This window comes from Hippopotamus amphibius, chromosome 2 (assembly GCF_030028045.1).
Source record: "Hippopotamus amphibius kiboko isolate mHipAmp2 chromosome 2, mHipAmp2.hap2, whole genome shotgun sequence".
In the NCBI taxonomy this organism is placed as follows: Eukaryota; Metazoa; Chordata; class Mammalia; order Artiodactyla; family Hippopotamidae; genus Hippopotamus; species Hippopotamus amphibius.
The window spans coordinates 97,244,050-97,261,510 of NC_080187.1; the positions used below are offsets into that span (position 1 = coordinate 97,244,050).

The 17,461-nt window shown below is 38.6% G+C and overlaps 1 protein-coding gene across 3 annotated transcripts in view; it reads right to left on the bottom strand.

Moving 5' to 3' along the window:
• Positions 1–17,461, bottom strand: part of RCL1 (RNA terminal phosphate cyclase like 1) — a 95,170-nt gene that overhangs the window by 73,789 nt on the left and 3,920 nt on the right. For all 3 annotated transcript variants that reach the window (XR_009051314.1, XR_009051315.1, XM_057721636.1), the window contains exons 2-3: positions 7,253–7,324; positions 4,845–5,020 (exon numbers count right to left, since the gene is read on the bottom strand). Coding sequence is in view for 1 of the 3 variants with exons in the window: in XM_057721636.1 (XP_057577619.1) it covers positions 4,845–5,020; positions 7,253–7,324 (248 nt within the window). In the remaining 2 variants the exon portion in view is untranslated. The remainder of the gene's footprint in view (positions 1–4,844; positions 5,021–7,252; positions 7,325–17,461) is intronic.

The window sequence follows — 17,461 nt, forward strand, 5'->3', positions numbered from 1 at the left end:
AGCCCTGATCCTGGTCCAGGCTCTGCCTCCAGGTAGCTGCATGGCCTCAAACAAGAAAATCTCAATTGTCTAAATTTCCTTGTCTCTAAGGTAAGGAACTCAGCCTGCCTGTCTCCAAGTTGCTACCAACTCTAACATGCTAAGATTCAATAGAACAATATCCAACAAGGCTTTACGGCAGAGAACACTCCCCAACTAAATATTCTCGTATCAGAAAGTTAACCAGAGGTAGAAATGACTTATGAAGCCTAGGAACACATTCAGCATGGATCAGGTGAGGCAGAAGCAGTTAACGGGAAAATTCATTAAAGTTGAGCTAATTTCAATTAAATATTAAAGCTACACACACCTGAAAACTTAAAATATGCATTTGGAATTGCCAGAACCAAGAAGAATTCACTCTAGGCTGTTACTAAGGGCAGCTGGGCAGAAAGCCAAGCCAGATTCTGGAAAAGGTAGGTGCTGCAAGGATGCAGGGTACTCTGCACACATGACTCCTGAACTAGGCAGCCTCCAGAGCTCCTGGGGAAGAGAAAGGCAAGATAACAGAACATCCCTTCAGGTTCATCCTACCTACACCTGAAGTCATAAAGGATGAGGTCAAATTGACTCTGAGGGTCAGCCAGGAGCTCAAGTGTAACTCCAGGTGTGGTCCTGTCTCCCAAATCACTCTCCATCTGACACAGAGGGCAGGCAACTCGGTGCAGTGCGACAACGGTTGGAAAAGCAGTTGTGGGATGAAGCCCCACTCTGCCTCTTAGCAGCTCTGAGAACTGCACGCTATCTCCCCAGTGCCTTGGCTTCCTGCTGTATAAAGAGGGGCTGAACTGGACAAGTTCCACAGCCTCCCCCAGCTCCGCACACTGGTGCTAGCAGAGTGAGGATGGTCTGTAGGTTTTGCTTAAGGGAAACTGAGCTGTGACTCCGTGCTCAGGGAGGAAAAGCAGAAGTCTGACCCAAGGAGAAACTCAGGGCAAAGACATCACCCTTACAATTCAGTCAATCAATCAGCAGGTAGAAATATGATCAGATCCACACCAAATAGAAAAAGGGAAGAAAACTGCTCTTCAGTTCCCTTGTCTGAAACAGTGATAAGAACACCCACCTCACCTCATGAATCAAATAAACATAGATACAGACATAAGTACGCCTAGAACAGCGCCCAGCACACAGTAGGTTTCTTCTCCCTTTCAGGACAGTACTGAAAAATAATGGACTCTTCACTCACCAGTTGGCCAGCTGTGGCATCAATAAATATCTACTGGAGGCTTTGGTATCAAATCACCAAGATTCAAAGGAAACCTCCCAGAACTCCTCTTCTCAGAATTTCTCTCCATTTCCTACTTCTTGCCTCCAAGTGAAAATGTCCCTACCCCTTCATAAGCTCATCCCATCACTGCCGCTTTCAATCCTCATCCCTGCTGGATGTCTGCAGGAGTCAGCCTTATTAGATCCCCCTACCTCTCTCATTTTAATTCTTTCCTTCTTCATTACAGCTTTGCCTCAGCCTACAAGCAAGTTCAAGTTTCCCTCGTTTAAAAATTCCCAACCTCAGCTCTTAAAGAATCATCCTATCTAACTTCTGGAAGAATCTCCTAACCTTCTACGGTTCTATTTGCTACTCATCCTGAACCTGTGCTTGCCCTTGCACTCCAATGACACTGCCCTCTCAAAGGTCAATAAAACTTCTCACTGCCGAGTCTCCCTGCCCAATCCCAACTCAATTCCTGCAAAACCTGACTTTTGGATCATCCCTGGCTTCTCAGAATTCAGCTCCTGCTTGGCTTCTCCAAATACCTCTACCTCCACAGTCACTGTCTCCAGTTCCCCGTCCCCCACTCATACCTTACACACTCATTCCTCTTCTTCACCTGTTCTCAGTCCCTGGAACCACAGGGCCAAAACTCTACTGCCCTCAGAGGGCAAAAAGGGAAGTTAAACGAATGATGAGGTCAGCTAAGACCTGTGCCCAGCTGAAGATCTCATGCCTCGTCCAAAGAGGGCAGGTGCTACTCAGCTCCAACCAATGACTGTTATGGAGAAATAGCCGTCCAGTGCTGCCACACCAACCTACTACAATGTAAAATCTGGGAGTTAAAACATGAACAGCCAATTCAGCTATACACACCACCACCACCACCAGCATGTTGTGCAGGCCAAGGGAAAAACACCTGTCATTAACTGAGCCAAAAAGCCACCACAGTTCAGCGCTGGCACTAGTCAATCTCATTCTCCCAGGGAGTGAAATATCTGTAGGTAAGATCCTAATGACCTATTGCTGAGGCTCCAGACAATAATTTCCGACCTTCAACTGGACATCCCCTATGGATATCCCACCAACATCTCAGGGAACAGGACCAAAATCAAACATATCATCCATCACTCCACCACAATTTTCCTCTTCCCTGTATCAAACTCTTTCTGATCACTATCCTTGAAGTCAACCAGGATAGAAGTCACGGAGTTATTTATAACCCCTTCCTCCTCGGCCACTCTGATGAGTTACTGAGTTATGAAGTCCCTCCCTCCACACTGCCCTTCATATCTGCCCCTACCCTTACACTTCCAAATGCATAATGTTCAAATTCGTTGACACCTCTGCAATTCATCCTTCTTTCAGCCTCCAGAGTTATCCTCCTAAAAACCATGACTGGCTCTGGGGCTTCCCTTCCTCTAGAAAGCCCTCTGCAGCCCTCAGCACTCTGCTTGTGCCTCTACCAGAGCCCAGAGGTATTCAGCCTTGTAGCCTCCCGAGCTGTGTTCACAGCTGTCCACCCCACGAGAGCACAGTCCCTACGGGCAGAACTCATCACATTCATCCTTGTGTGCAGAGAGTAGGTGTGGACATAAGCTGATGGGGAAACCACATGTTAAAGAGAAAGTTCAAAGTGAAGAAGCCACAGGCTGAAGAAGTTACTCTTTATCCAGGATTAGGTGTATTTATTTTTTCCTGAGCTGGAGCCAGGTACTAACCAAGGTCATTTCAGTCATGCAGCTAGCAAAAGCAGAAAGTCCTGCGGCATATGAAAACAAGCAAACAAAAAAATTAAGTACTGTTTCTAGGGAATTCGTCAATTATTCTTTGTCACTGCGAATATGTAAATATGTAAATTTTAATACTGCCAGTGATAAAAGCTTTTAAGATCACTGGCAATTACAGAAAGAGTCCAAAACTGGGACACACAGTGCCAACGTCGCCTGTCTGCTTCGGGGCCTTTTCCCAATATTCAAGGCACCTTCCCCTCCCCCTCCCAATATGAAATTGTAGAGATCTCCTCTCATACTTTTTAACTGAAGGACCCACTTCCTAGAATCTTCCGCAAAATGCTGGAAAAAAGCAATCATTTGAAATTCTTTTAAAATTCTAAACAGTTCATGCAACATTCCTATACAGCTAAGAATTTCAGATCTTGTACTGTACTCGGGATCCTGGGAAGTTTATGCACCTGAATTCTCAAGAACTGGGGAATAATTCTCTTAATGCCTAAGAAGATATGAACTATGTTTATACTCTAGGCAGTGTCCTGGTGAATGCCAGCAGGCTCCGCTTTGGGGCTAACTGCACCACCTAATTGGTCTTCCTTGGTTAGGGAAGACACACACTTTATGCCTCAGAAGCTACACCTTCAGTGGCCTTGGTCCAAGGTCTGCAGAGGTAAAGACAAGCATCCTCAGTCAGGACTTCTTAGCCTGAAGACACTTTCTCCACACAACAGAGCTTCCAAAGGTAGGGATCCTTGCCTCACTACAAGAGGCCTAAGGCAGGCCTGCTCTAATCAATCAATCTCCCTCTCCCCCACCCCTCTGACACATACACACACACAAAACAAAACCCATCCCAGACTGGCATTAGGACAGCTGTAGGGCTTCCCTGGTGGCGCAGTGGTTGAGAATCCACCTGCCAATGCAGAGGACATGGGTTTGAGCCCTGGTCTGGGAAGATCCCACATGCCACAGAGCAACTAAGCCCATGGGCCACAACTACTGAGCCCGAGCTCTAGAGCCCACTAGCCACAACTACTGAGTCCACGAGCTGCAACTAGTGAAGCCTGCACGCCTAGAGCCCGTGTTCCGCAACAAGAGAAGCCACTGCAATGAGAAAACCACACACTACAATGAAGAGAAGCCCCCACCTGCCACAACTAGAGAAAGCCCGTGTGCAGCGACAAAGACACAATGCAACCAAAAATAAATAAAAATAAATAAATAAATAAATAAATAAATAAATCTTAAAAAAAAAAAAAAAAGACAGCTGTGGTAGCCACAATGAATGTTCTAGCTGTATATTAAGCTATCCTCCCTACACCTGCAGGAAAATTAACATGCTTAATAAGAAGCTTGCTGGTACCCACAAACTAGCAAAGCTCATATATTCCTTCCCTGCCCTTATGTCCTTTTTCTAAATCTGCAAACTCTTCTCGGAAGAAAAAAGTCCTAAAGTGTATGTAAGTCAAGATTATGCTGTAATTCTTGCCTAAAATTTTGGTCTGCTGCCTTCCAGCCTCAACCATCACATGACCTTATGGAAAACTCCACTCTCACGCACTTCAGCCAACAGAGCCATATTTCATGTCAACCATGATGAGACTGCAAGCATCTGCTCTGAAGGTTCTTAGACATGACAATGAAAGGCACTTTGACGAATATTAACAACTGTCACTGAATCTGATGATTATGAGCCTTGGCTCATCTGCCTCCTAGAGTGATTAACCTCTAATTTTCAAGGAAAATAACAAAACAGACTCAACAATAAACCCATGCTTTATCAGGAACTGGTTTTTCAAAAGTTGAGTTGTGACAAGAGACAAATAAAAATCACATCATGGTGTGGACTCACTACTCACCGAAGGGTCAACCTGGTCATTGGTCACTCCTCGCAGAACTATTCTCAGCGGGTGCTTCATAAATGGGGCCAGGCAGAGAAGACTTTCCAGATAATACCCAATGCTGCGAAGGACGTTGCAGTCATGTTCCACGGACCCACCATACAAGAGGCCAGGCTGATAATATAAGGTCGTTCCTTACACGGCAGGAAAGAAAGTCAGCAGGAAAAAAAACTAAGTGTCACAAAGGCAACGAAGGCAGTAAGTCCCAAGGGGAAAGTCTGGCAAGGGCATCCAAGAGAGTTCAAAATGCCATTCCTAAGAGCCTCCATACTTCACTCCAAAAGCTGACTCATTACTGTCAAGCCCCTGTAACAATAATAAACTGTGAGTGTAATTTAATAAACAGTAATAAATCAAACCCCTCCTTGAGCCATCTGAACTGCCAAAGCTATGGCAGGGCACAGAGCAGATATCCTAACAGGCACCCTAGTCTCCCAAGAGCAGACTCTCAGACTGTGCTGATGTAGGGGTTTACAAATGATGTTCTGAAATCGTCACGCCAGCAATCAGCTTTTTCTAGGCCCGGGAAATGAGATTTCCCATATACCACACTCATCAAACAAGGTACCTAGAGAAGGCAAGTACTTTAGGGCACTTACTTCCATTAACAGTAGCTATTTTCATTTAATAATAACTAATGGAAATGTCTAAAATTATTGAACAGCTTTAGTGGAAACTCTGTTATCTTTATTTACTCTTTCAAATATTCATATCAACTAAAAAGTTTCTTACTAGGTTTACATATTAGAGGAAAAACCAAATAAAATACTCTAGATGATTCAGGGGGTATGAATAAGTGAACACAGCATTTTTGATGCTAATACTCTTTGGCCAATCTCTTGTGGCACAATTTACCAATAAAGAAATTTAACATTAGAGGAACTACGTTCAGTCACCAAAAGAAAAGAAGCTCTTGGGTGTTTCATAAAATAAATATAGGTTTTACCATATTAAAAACCAAAATCCCAATAATCACAATCAGAATCACATTCTGATCAAAGTGGGAAAAACTCTATATCAGTTATTCTAAATACCACTAAAGTCACAAAACAATCTTTTAGGTCAAAAAAAACCCCTCTCAAGCCCCACCCCCCAAAAATAGACTCCCTAACCACTAAACTCTGCAAATCTGTTTATGCCTGCAAATTAACCACTTGAGAAACTGACCAGATCATCAGAATGATGGCTTTGTTGGGGACCAGGGGGAGTGGGGATGGGGACAGACACATGAGGTGGAAGAAAGCAAGATCATGTAAATGTCTTACTTCTCAACTAAGCTGCAGACGTGACCAGTAAAGAACAGAATTACCTGCCCTCTGAATCACCAATAAAAATTGCTGAAAAAATCCCCAGCAATTTCAAAGTAAACAAGCCAAGCCAAGGAAGACTAATTAAGAGAATCATAGCTTGCAAAGGGCATCTGACATTTTACACCTGAAACCTGCTACAGATCAACAAGTCCCATGGCCACTTATGAAGCCAAGCTTGTCTTCTTTCTTAAGAGAGCCAACACACAGAAAAGTTGTTTCCTTCGTTGAATATATGTACAAAGTCACATAGTTCATGGAGCCAGTCAAAGGATGCTTGCCATAATTGTCTACACAATGTAGATAAAAGTTTCTAATGGCAAAACAAAACAAAACAAAACAAAAAAAAATAAAAAGCTAGAAACAACCTAAATGTTTATCAGTTGGAAACAGTTAAATAAGTTATCATGCATCCATACAGTAGAATACAATATAAAGCCCACTGAAATGCTGAGATGGACCTGCATGTGCCTGGCAAGAAAATTCTCTGAGACATCTGCACTAATGAAAACACGTGGCTGCATAACAATATGAAAAGCATGACCCTGTTGATGATTTGAGATACAAAAGCAAACGCATATAAAGGAGACCAGGACACAGTCCCCACAATGAGACCATGGCTGCCCCTGGGAGAGGGAATGGAGGAGGAAACAGGTGAAGGGATTTTTCACATTTTTTGCATATACTTGTATAAACTTATTTTAAAAGACAAAAAAAAAATGGCACATACAACTACCTCAGAGAGTTTGTTGGAAGATTTTATTATAAGTTAAATGGATGTTGAAAAGTGGTATATAAATGTTAGGTATAAAATATTGTTATTGTTTAAAAAGAGGAAGTGCTCATCTGTTGATCTGAAATTTTCACTCTTCTAACTTACTTAAATCAAGTGTATGCTCCTTAAATTGGCAGATTTCACATACCATCTCCAGACAATTGTATCAGAGACAGGAAACTGGGTCTTTCCATCCAAATACAACATTTGTACCATCAAAAAGAGTGAATAACAGAGGAATATGTAAGTAGGTGCTTTCAGGAATGGGAAGAAAAAGAGCTTACCTGTTTGGTTTATTTCAATTCGAGAACCATTAGTTATTTTGTCCAACAGCCTTATGAAGCTGGCTTCAAAATCTGTGTGGAGAAAAGAAAACAGACTGGCTTCATGTTAGGTCACCATTTCCAGAGAGCACATCCATCCAAGTACTGCAGTGCAAGGTAGGTTACTTCCTGCATCATACCTGGGTTCTTCTCAGGACTTGGGTGGTTCACTGGCTAAGGAATCTGAAACAGCTGAAGAGCACTGACTAGTAGAATAGTAGTTTAGTAGTTTAGTAGAATATTAGAAATAACTCAGGTTTCATATCCCACCAAAAAATAGCAACTCTTCCAGCAATCTAATAGGACATTAATTTCAGCAGAATAACACCCACTTTTTTCTTCTGCCCTCAGGAGTGTGTGCCAAACAAGGGAGAGAACAAAAAGCAGGAAAGAGTTTTAAAGCCAAATTCTTACTTGCCGCAGAATACCTGACAGGGAAAATTAAATCGAGGGCCACCCTTCAGTCTCAGAGACAGTAAGAGGTCACCGTCTCTCCCATTCAACAAAACGTCCCAGCTCCTTTCCTCTATCTTACTGATCTAGAGCTATCTAACCAGTTCAGCTTTTAATTTTATTACAGAGTTGCTTGAACATACAGTATTGCTGCCACCTTTTTTAAATGTATGAAAAAAGACTGGAAGCAAAAACACCAAATGTTAATAAATAGGTTTCTCTTCACGATAGGATTTTATATGAATTTAGTTTTCTTGTTTAAATGTTAATGTTTAAATTTGCTTCAATTGCTTTTATGAATAAACTGTTATCTAAAATATAAAAGTTGTTTATCCTTTAAAAGGTGGGGGGGGTAGATTTTAAATGTGAAACATGGGAAGAGGCAGAGTGAAGACTCAGGAGTGCATGTCCTCTGTCCTGATGAAGTGATTTTACACACACACACACACACACACACACACACACACACACGCACGGGCTTTAGCTTCTACCTCCCTCCCGTGAACAGGACAAGGAAGACCAAGTCTTCCGCACTGAAGGCATGGTGACTGCCTGACAGTTGCAGGCAGTTCCTACTCCTATAATAGATTAGCAGAGTTCACGAGCACAGACCTTAGCAGTCACCTAAACTGATCCCAAAGGGTTAGCAGATCAACTAAGCAATTCCTATCCACCTGTTCTGTTACTTAACACTGTTCCATAACTCCTGTCATAGCAGATTCTGCAATCTGTACAAAGAGCACTGGGCTAGAAGTCAGAGAAACTCCCTTACGTCCTGAAACAAGGCATAATGGCTAATAACAGCAGCTGTGTATTAATGCTTACCGTATGTAATCCTTATCATCACTAAGCAAGAAAGGCTTCCCATTCTACCGAAGGCTGAGGCCCAAGAATGCCCTCTAGCTTGCTCTAGTTAAACAACTGGCAAGTGGCAGAGCCAGGATGTGAACCCAAGTCTGCCTTTCTCCAAAATCCATACTCAACCACACCACAACATAAGTTTGCCTAACTCAGTTTAATCCCTCAGAGCCAACCTCTTCCTCTAGAAAATCATGGTACCTTTCAACTGCATGCAGTGATTTACTGAAGGACCCTGCAGATGATTTAATAAGTACCCAGTCAACATTTATTTTTAATGACATTAGAACAGAATAAACAATATCAGAGTTACACAGTAAGGGTGCTGTTCATGAAATTTTTAGTCTCAGTCTTACATGTATTTGTATGTGTATTAGGTTGTAGGATAAGTAACATCACAAAAGTTCAAAAGTAACAACGACAAAATTGAACTAGAAATTATTTCTATGGTGTTTTTATATAGACTATTCTATGTTTTTAAAAAGTAGGCATGATCTATAACACAATGCCACTTTCTACTTATGTTTATAGAAAATGCAAGGTATTCTGCACAAAAAGGGAAAACTCTTGATTTGCTAAAGCTTTCAGGGTGCCTAAATGGGAGAGAGGAACAAGCATTTATGAATAAAGCCCAAGATTAATTAACTCCATAGCCTTTAGGGATCAGGAAAGAAAAGAAAACAAAATTACTTTAGAAGTAGTTTTTTGTTTTGGTTTGGTTTGGTTTTTGTTTTTTTAGCTATCCATTTTTAGCAATCCACTGGGGCTCTTGAGCGTGAACACAGTTAAAAACACCCAGCAGGGGAACATGAGTAGGAAGAGCATGGATGCCTAAAGAGACCTCCAGGCAGGACCAACCCATGGTCACAGTAAATAGGTGCTTCAGAAGCAGTACTTCAAAGAACCAACTCCGAGCTAATCCAGAATCTTGGTAACAGTGAAGATATAGCTCCATCACCTGGTATGAAAAAACATCTCGAGTTCACCTAATAATAGCGAGATCAAGTCTCAAACTTCATGAAGATACTCTGTGTAGGACTCCTTGCCCCTTGACTACTTCAAGACTGCTCCTAAGAGTACAGAATGTTAGATATCTAACAACATTAGGGGGAAAGCTCCCCAAAATAAGCGAGCAAGTACAAGCAGAAATTTACCAAAATAAGCACAAGCACAATTTTACTAGATGGTTTAGGAGTACATACTTAGGTTACACAGCTATAAAGAGAATCAACATGAATAGTCAGGGGACTGGCTAGCATTAGGGGAATGGAAGGGAGTGGTGAATGAAAGAGGCACACAGGTGTGCACAATGTTCTATTTCTTGACCCGGTTGGGATCACAGATGTTCATTTTCTAATCCTATAAGCACTACTTCTATGAATTTTTTTCATTATATTTCACATTTTAAACAAATTTGTACTATTAGTAACTTCAATTTCAAGATTTCTTAAATACTACCTCCCACACCTACTGAGCTCCCTTCCCTAGTCCCCCAAAGAAGTGAGCTTATTATTTCCTTAAAGGGGCTGGTAACTTCTAGACCTGACCCATTTCTCATGGTCACTTCAGCCTGACCCATTCCTCACTAAGAAACGCAAAACTACGTCTCCAAGAAAGGGAGTGAGAGAGAGAATACAATCTAAAGATCCACACTTTAAAAACAAGGAGCATAAAATAGATAACTAATGAGAATCTGCTGTATAACATAGGGATCTCCACTTCGCTGCACAGTAGAAACTAACACAACATTGTAAAACAGCTACACCCCAACAGAAAAATAAATAAGCAAAAAATAAAAACAAGGAGCAAACCTCAACAAATAGTTTCCTCTTAAAAGTATTATAACTCAACTCAAATTGTAGAAATATTAGTCTGCTTAAATAACGACATCTACATACCTGAACACTGCAGCTATAAAATTAATGAGGTTTTTTTAATATATTGATATGAATAGTCTCCACAGTACACTGAGTGGGAAAAAAGTAAGATGCACGTGGCCTTTGTTTGAGAAAGGGAAAAGCGTGTATTGCTTATTTATGGAAAAAACAGCCCTGAAAAGAAACACAACAAACCAACAACAGTGGTTGCTTCACAGGGAAGGAAGATTGGGAAAGAGACAGACAAACAGAGACAGACATTGTAAACCATTCATTTTGTTCCCTTTGAATTTCATGCCATGTATATGCGTTTTTAAAAAATACATAAAAATTAAACTGAAAAATACAAGTAAAGGTACTGTAACACAATTTAAGGAGCCAATAAACACTGCTCTTATTAAACAGTCTATGAAAGATCTTTATAATACAATGAGCTATTTTTTAAATAACTGCTTAATTGCATAAGGAAATGTTCACACTACATTAAGGAAAAAAATATAAGTAATATATACAATGTGATTTCAATTTCGTTAGAGAGATAACTAAAAGATAAGACAGCGAACTACTAACACATGAAAATTAGGGGTCATTATTTTCATCATTAAATCCAAAAAGGTAGAAATTACAAACATAAACCCAAGTCTCAGAATAAATTAAAAGACGTCTGCTCACTTGGAAATAATGTATGTACAAAATATTTACATATTTTATGTAATTATGCATGTGATAGATAATAAATTATATTTTAACTTAAATATTTACATAACATCTTTCCTAAATCATGAATAGGTCAAGAAAAAAAACTAAAGAGACATATCAATTTCATCAAAATATATGGGAGTCTACCAAAGAAAAACTTACCATTCTAAACACTTTAGTAATTAAGAAAAAGAAAAGCAAGAGAACAATGAACTGAGATTTTAGAAATGGAACAAAATCACAAGCCAAAAAGTAATTGAAAATAATTTCAAAAGAAGAGATAAACAAAATGGAAAACATAGCAAAAAATCAAGCTAATTCACTGAAAAAAACTAAAACATAAATCAATAGCCTCACTCATTTGTAAAAGGAAAGAAAATGTGAATTAATAAGATAAAAAATAAAAATTACAATTAATACAAAAGATTGAGAGTTTTTATGGTACACTATTCCCTTGTTTACTGATACAGCTGGAACTAAAACAGATGGTTATGTAAAAAGATAACAAATCAAAACAGATAAAACAAATTTTAAAAAAGGCACAAAAAAGATAAACCCAAAACAAAGGGAATGTGAAAACTTATCAAGTAATAAACAGAAAAGAGCACTGATGAAGTTATTTAAACATAGACAGAATACATAAATTGTGACATATTAATAAAATATAGTATCATGATACAGCAATGAAAATCCACAAACTATTGCTGCTACAACAATGATGGATCTCACAAACACAATACAGAATTAAAGCCAGACACACACAAAATATATACTCTCTGACTCCACCTACATAAATCATGGTTAATATTTCAGAAAACTGATCTACAGTGTAAAAAGTCAATTTACTGTTTACACTGGGGGTGGGAGGAAATGGTGTGACTGGAAGCAAGCATGAGAGGGGTTTGTGGGTTGCTGGTCATGTTTTATTTCTTGACACGTGTAATGCCTACATGGGTATATTCACTTTGTAATAATTCATCAATTCATCAAGTTACACATTCATGGTTTGTGCACTTTTCTTAATGTGTGGGATAATTGGTAAGTTTATTTTAAAAATCAAGTTCAAAGCAATAACAACTTTTAAAATATGAAAAAAGCAAAGAAACCCAATCATCTCTCAAATTTACCATGATACTAGACACGTCATTAAATACACCTCAAGAAAACACAGCATCACTACAAGGAAGAAGTAACAATTGAGGGAAAGGCTATCTTACCCATTAAGCAAAAGGATTTCACACACTTTGATTTGACCCCATATTTCTGTTTTTTTTTAAAGCATAATTTTTGACCCACCAATTCCTTATCTAGAACTCTATCCTACAGAAATAGAAATATGCTAGACTACTGCACAAAAATTTTTTTACTGCTGCTTTATGTATAATAAACACTGAAGATTTTTTTTTTGCCCCATACCTTCAAATTTTCCTAGATATTTTACTTTGCTTATATAAAAACCTATAAAAGAAGTGAAACCAACAAAGGGCAACTTATTTCTCTGGTTTATGCTGTTTCTACCATCTTCAAGTCTCCTATTTGTATCCAACCTCTTCAGTTCTAGTCCTTTTCTTCAAACACATTGGGAGCAGGTAACCTTTCTCTAACCCTAATGCAATAGACTATTTCCTCCACCTCAGGAAATTACTAAAGATGGAGCAGCACAACATTACATAATAAAAGAGTCAATCCACCAAGAACACAGAGAAAGTCTAAATGCACCAAACAACGAAGCTGCAAAATATATAAAACTAAAACTGTTCAAACTGAAAGCAGAATGAACTCAACAATGCCATCAACCAACAGGATCCAATCAACATTTACACAACACCCAACTCACAACAGCAAAATATACATTTTTCTCTCCAAGAGTCCATGGAACATATACCAAGATAGACCAAATCTTGGGCCATAAGAAACTGCAACAAATTCAAAGTAATTGAAATCATTCAGAGCATGTTCTCCAAACAGAATGAAATCAAACTGAAACCAGTACCAAAATGATAACAGGAAAATATACCCACATGTGGAAGTTAAATAACACACTTATAAATAATCCATAGATCAAAGAGGAAGTCTTAAAGGCAAGAAAAAACACACTGAACTGAATGAAAATTAAAATATGACATATTAAAATTTGTGGGACACAGCTAAAGCAGTCTTGAGAGGGAAGTTTATTGCACTAAATACCCACATTATAAAAGAGAAAAGGTTTCCAATAATCTCACCACAACTTAGAAAAAGCATAAAATAAATCCAAAGGAAGGGAAGGAAATAATAAAAATAGTAGAAACAGATGAAACAATATAGAAAAATAGAGAAAAATCAGTGAAACAGCTGGTTTTTTAAGAAGATAAATAATAATGACAAACCTCTAGCAAGACTGAAAAAAATCACAAATCATCACTATCAGGAAACAGGGAATATCACCATAGACCCTGCAGACATCAAAAGGATCATAAGGGAGTACTATGAACTCTCCATATATAAAACAATTTAGAGGAAATGAACCACTTCTCCAAAAAACATAAACGACCACAACTCATCAAATGAAATGGATAATTTAAATGGATAATTTAAAACTCACAAAAAATAAATCTCTAAGCCTTTATAGTTTTATTGGAGAATTCTACCAAATGTTCAAAGAATTAAAATCAATTCTACACAATCTCTTCTAGAAAACAAAAAGGAAATAGTTTCCAATTCAAGTTTGTATTATTCTAGTTTGAAATATCAAAACCAGACTAAGACAGTACAAAAAAGAAAACTACAAATCAGTATCACTAATGAATATGTACCCCAAAACCCTTAATAAAATGCTAGCAAATAAAACCCAGCAATATATAAAAAGAATTACACACCATGACCACAAGTGGAGTTTATTCCAGGAATACAAGGCTGCTTCAATATTTGAAAATCAATCAATGCAGTACACCATATTAACAGACTAAAGAAGAAAAATCACATGATCACATCAATTGGTGCAGAAAAAGCATTTGACAAAACACAACACTCATTCACACACACACACACTTTAGAAAAACAGGAATAGAAAGGAACTTCCTCAACTTGATTTAAAAAAAAAAATCTAAAAAAATATATAGCTAACATCACACTTTGTGGCAAAACACTGGATGCTTTCTCCCTAAGTTAGGGGGTAAGGTAAGGAGGTTTGCTCTCATTACTATTATTTAACATAGTGCTAGAAGTCCTACCCAGTGCAATAAGGGAGAAATAGAAGGGATAAAGTTCAGAAAAGAAGAACTAAAACTGTTCCTATTTGCAGATGACATGACTGGCTACATAAAATATCACAAAGAAACTCTACTCCACTTCACCGTACAGCAGAAACTAATACAACACTATAAAACAACTATACCCCAATAAAAACAGGAAAAAAAAAATCCCTAAGAATCTAACAACAACAACAAAAACACACACTTAGAACTTGTAAGTAAATTTAGCAAGGTTGCAGGACACAAGATAAATATCCCAAAAAAAATGAGTTGTATTTGTATATACTACCAATGAACACATGGAGACCAAAATTTAAAATAAGATACCATTTACAATTGCTAAAAAAAGTAAGACATTTAGGTGTAAATTAACAAAATATGTACAGGACTTATACGCTAAAAACTACACAATGCTGATGAAAGAAAACAAAGATCTACATAAATGGAGAGATATACTATGTTTATGAACTGGAAGACTCAATACAGTATAAAGATAACTCTCCCTAAATTATCATATAGGTTTAACACAGTTCCTATCAAATTCCTAACAAGATTTTTTTTATAGATGCAGACAAAATTATTCTAAACTTCATATGAAAAGGCTAAGGAACTAGAATAGCTAAAGCAATAATGAAAAATAAGGGTAAAGTTGGAGGGATCAGCCTACCCAAATTCAAAATTTATTATCTACGTATAGTAACCAAGACACTGTAGTACTGACAAAGAGATAGACATGCAGATCAGTGGAAGAGAACAGAGAACCCAGAAAGAGATCCACACAAATACGCCTAACTGGTTTCTTTACAACGGTGCAAAAGTGCTTAAATGGAAGAAAGACAGCCATTTCTACAAATGGTGCTAGAGCAGAGGGACATCCACAGGCAAAAAAATGAACATGGACCTAAGTTTTAAATTTCATACAAAAATTAACTTAAATATAAAATGTAAAACTATAAAACTTTTAGGAAAAAAAAATCTTTAGGATCTAGGGTTAGGCAAACAGTTCTTAACACCAAAAGTACCAGCAATAAAAGAAAACTTTGATAAATTCTATTTCATTAAAACTTTCCCTCTGCAAAAGACCATGTTAAGAGAATAAAAAGACAAGCTATAGAGCGGGATAAAATACTAGGAAACGACATATTTGACAAAGGACTAGAATATGTAAAGAACTCTCAAAACTAAACAAAAAAAAATCTTACTAGAAAATGGTAAAAGACATGAAAAGTTGTTCAATATCATTAGCTGTCAGGAATACGCAAATTAAACTACAAGACAGCACTAGACACTAATCAGAATGGCTAAAATTAAAAATAGTCACACCACCAAATGCTGGCAAGAATGCAGAGAAACTGAAATCATTCCTACACTGCTGCTAGGAATATAAAATCTACCCTTACCATTAGCATAGTCGTCAGGCCTCCCCCAATTCCAGTTATCTATCAACAATTTTTGAGTCCCAGACCATTCTGAAATAAAGTATAGGCACATCCTTGTGGTATAATAAAAAATATATTTGGTCTTTGTTTCTGGCACAGAGCTCCTAAAACTCTTGGAAGTTTCAGAGCTACAGGAGTCTCTTTTAAAAGTTATTCATACAGAGCCCCTTTTGGGCACACCTGAGTTTATGCTGATGAGGTGACTTAGGGTGGAGCCCCTAGACAGCCTCAGGATGGGGCTGGTCACCAGGAAAACCAAATGATTAGATGCTTAGAACTTTCAGTCCTACCCACTGACTTCTGTGGGGGTGGGGGGTGTCGAAGTGTGCCTGAAAATTAAGACCTATAAAAACTCTTGAAGAGGAAAGAACTTCCAGGTTGGTTTAAAAAAAAAAAAAAAAAATCCACATTCTGGGAGAGTAACAAACTCCAGTTCCACAAGAACAGAAGCTCCTACTTCAGGACCCTTCTGGACCTGGCCCTATGTACCTCTTTATCTGGCTTTTCATCTGTATCTTTATAATATCCTTTATTATAAACTGGTAAATGTAAGTAAATGTTTCCCTGAGCTGCATGAGACATAATTTTAGCAAATTATCAGACCCCAGGAGGGAGTCTGGGAACCCCCAATTTATAGCTAGTTGGTCAGAGGTGTGAGTGGCCTGGACTTATGACTGGGACTTGTGATTGGCATCTGAGGGGGTGGAGGGGAGTCTTGTGGGAGTGAGCCCTTAACCTGTGGGATTTGATGCTATCACCGAGATAGTGTCAGAATTATGTTAAATTTGTAGGACACCCAGGGAATGTCCACTGAGAATTGGAGAAATGCTTAGTGTGGAGAGAAAAACCCACACATATGGTAGTTTCCCCTTACAATCCTCCTTTTAGAAGATCCAATTTATGAACAGCCAGATTTATCCCCAAAACAATATATCAGTTTGTTTTTTACCTGTAAGGACCTCTATGTGGCATGTTTCCTCAGCACATTTTAAAGGATTCTTTTCATTAAAATTCCACTTACCCCTCCTTTTTCAGAATCTCATCTGCTTAAGCCACGTGCAGCACTCCCCTAGGACCAAATAACTCCTCTCTCCAGTTTCGCAGCAAGGCTTAGTCTTGTGACTTACTCAGGGACTTGGGTAGCAGCAGTCCCACATCCTAACTGCTAAACCAGGGCTTTTGCCCAAGTCCATCATTTCTGTATCTCCACTTTAAAAAAATCATCATTCTTGTGGAATTTTTTCCATATGGATCTTGCCATACCCAGAAAATGTTAACTCAAATGAACCCTGCAAGATACAGCCCTCATGAAACCCAGAAACAGAAGCACTTTGGACAGCTGCTTTATAATCTGAGGAACACTCAAGTCCACCAAGCAGTCAGATGGGAGAACAGGCCTTCCAGGCTGGAGCTGCTGCCATCTGTTTCCAGCTCTGTCACTGACTGGATATTCAACTTCACCAGCTATCTTACTTAACTATGTCTCGCCTTTTTTACCTTCAATAAAACAGCAACAAAAAAAATATTTATTTCCTCCTCATTGATGGAAAGAGTCTAATGAGACAATATATTCGTTCGTGTTCCTCAAGAGTGAAGTAAAAATTACACATG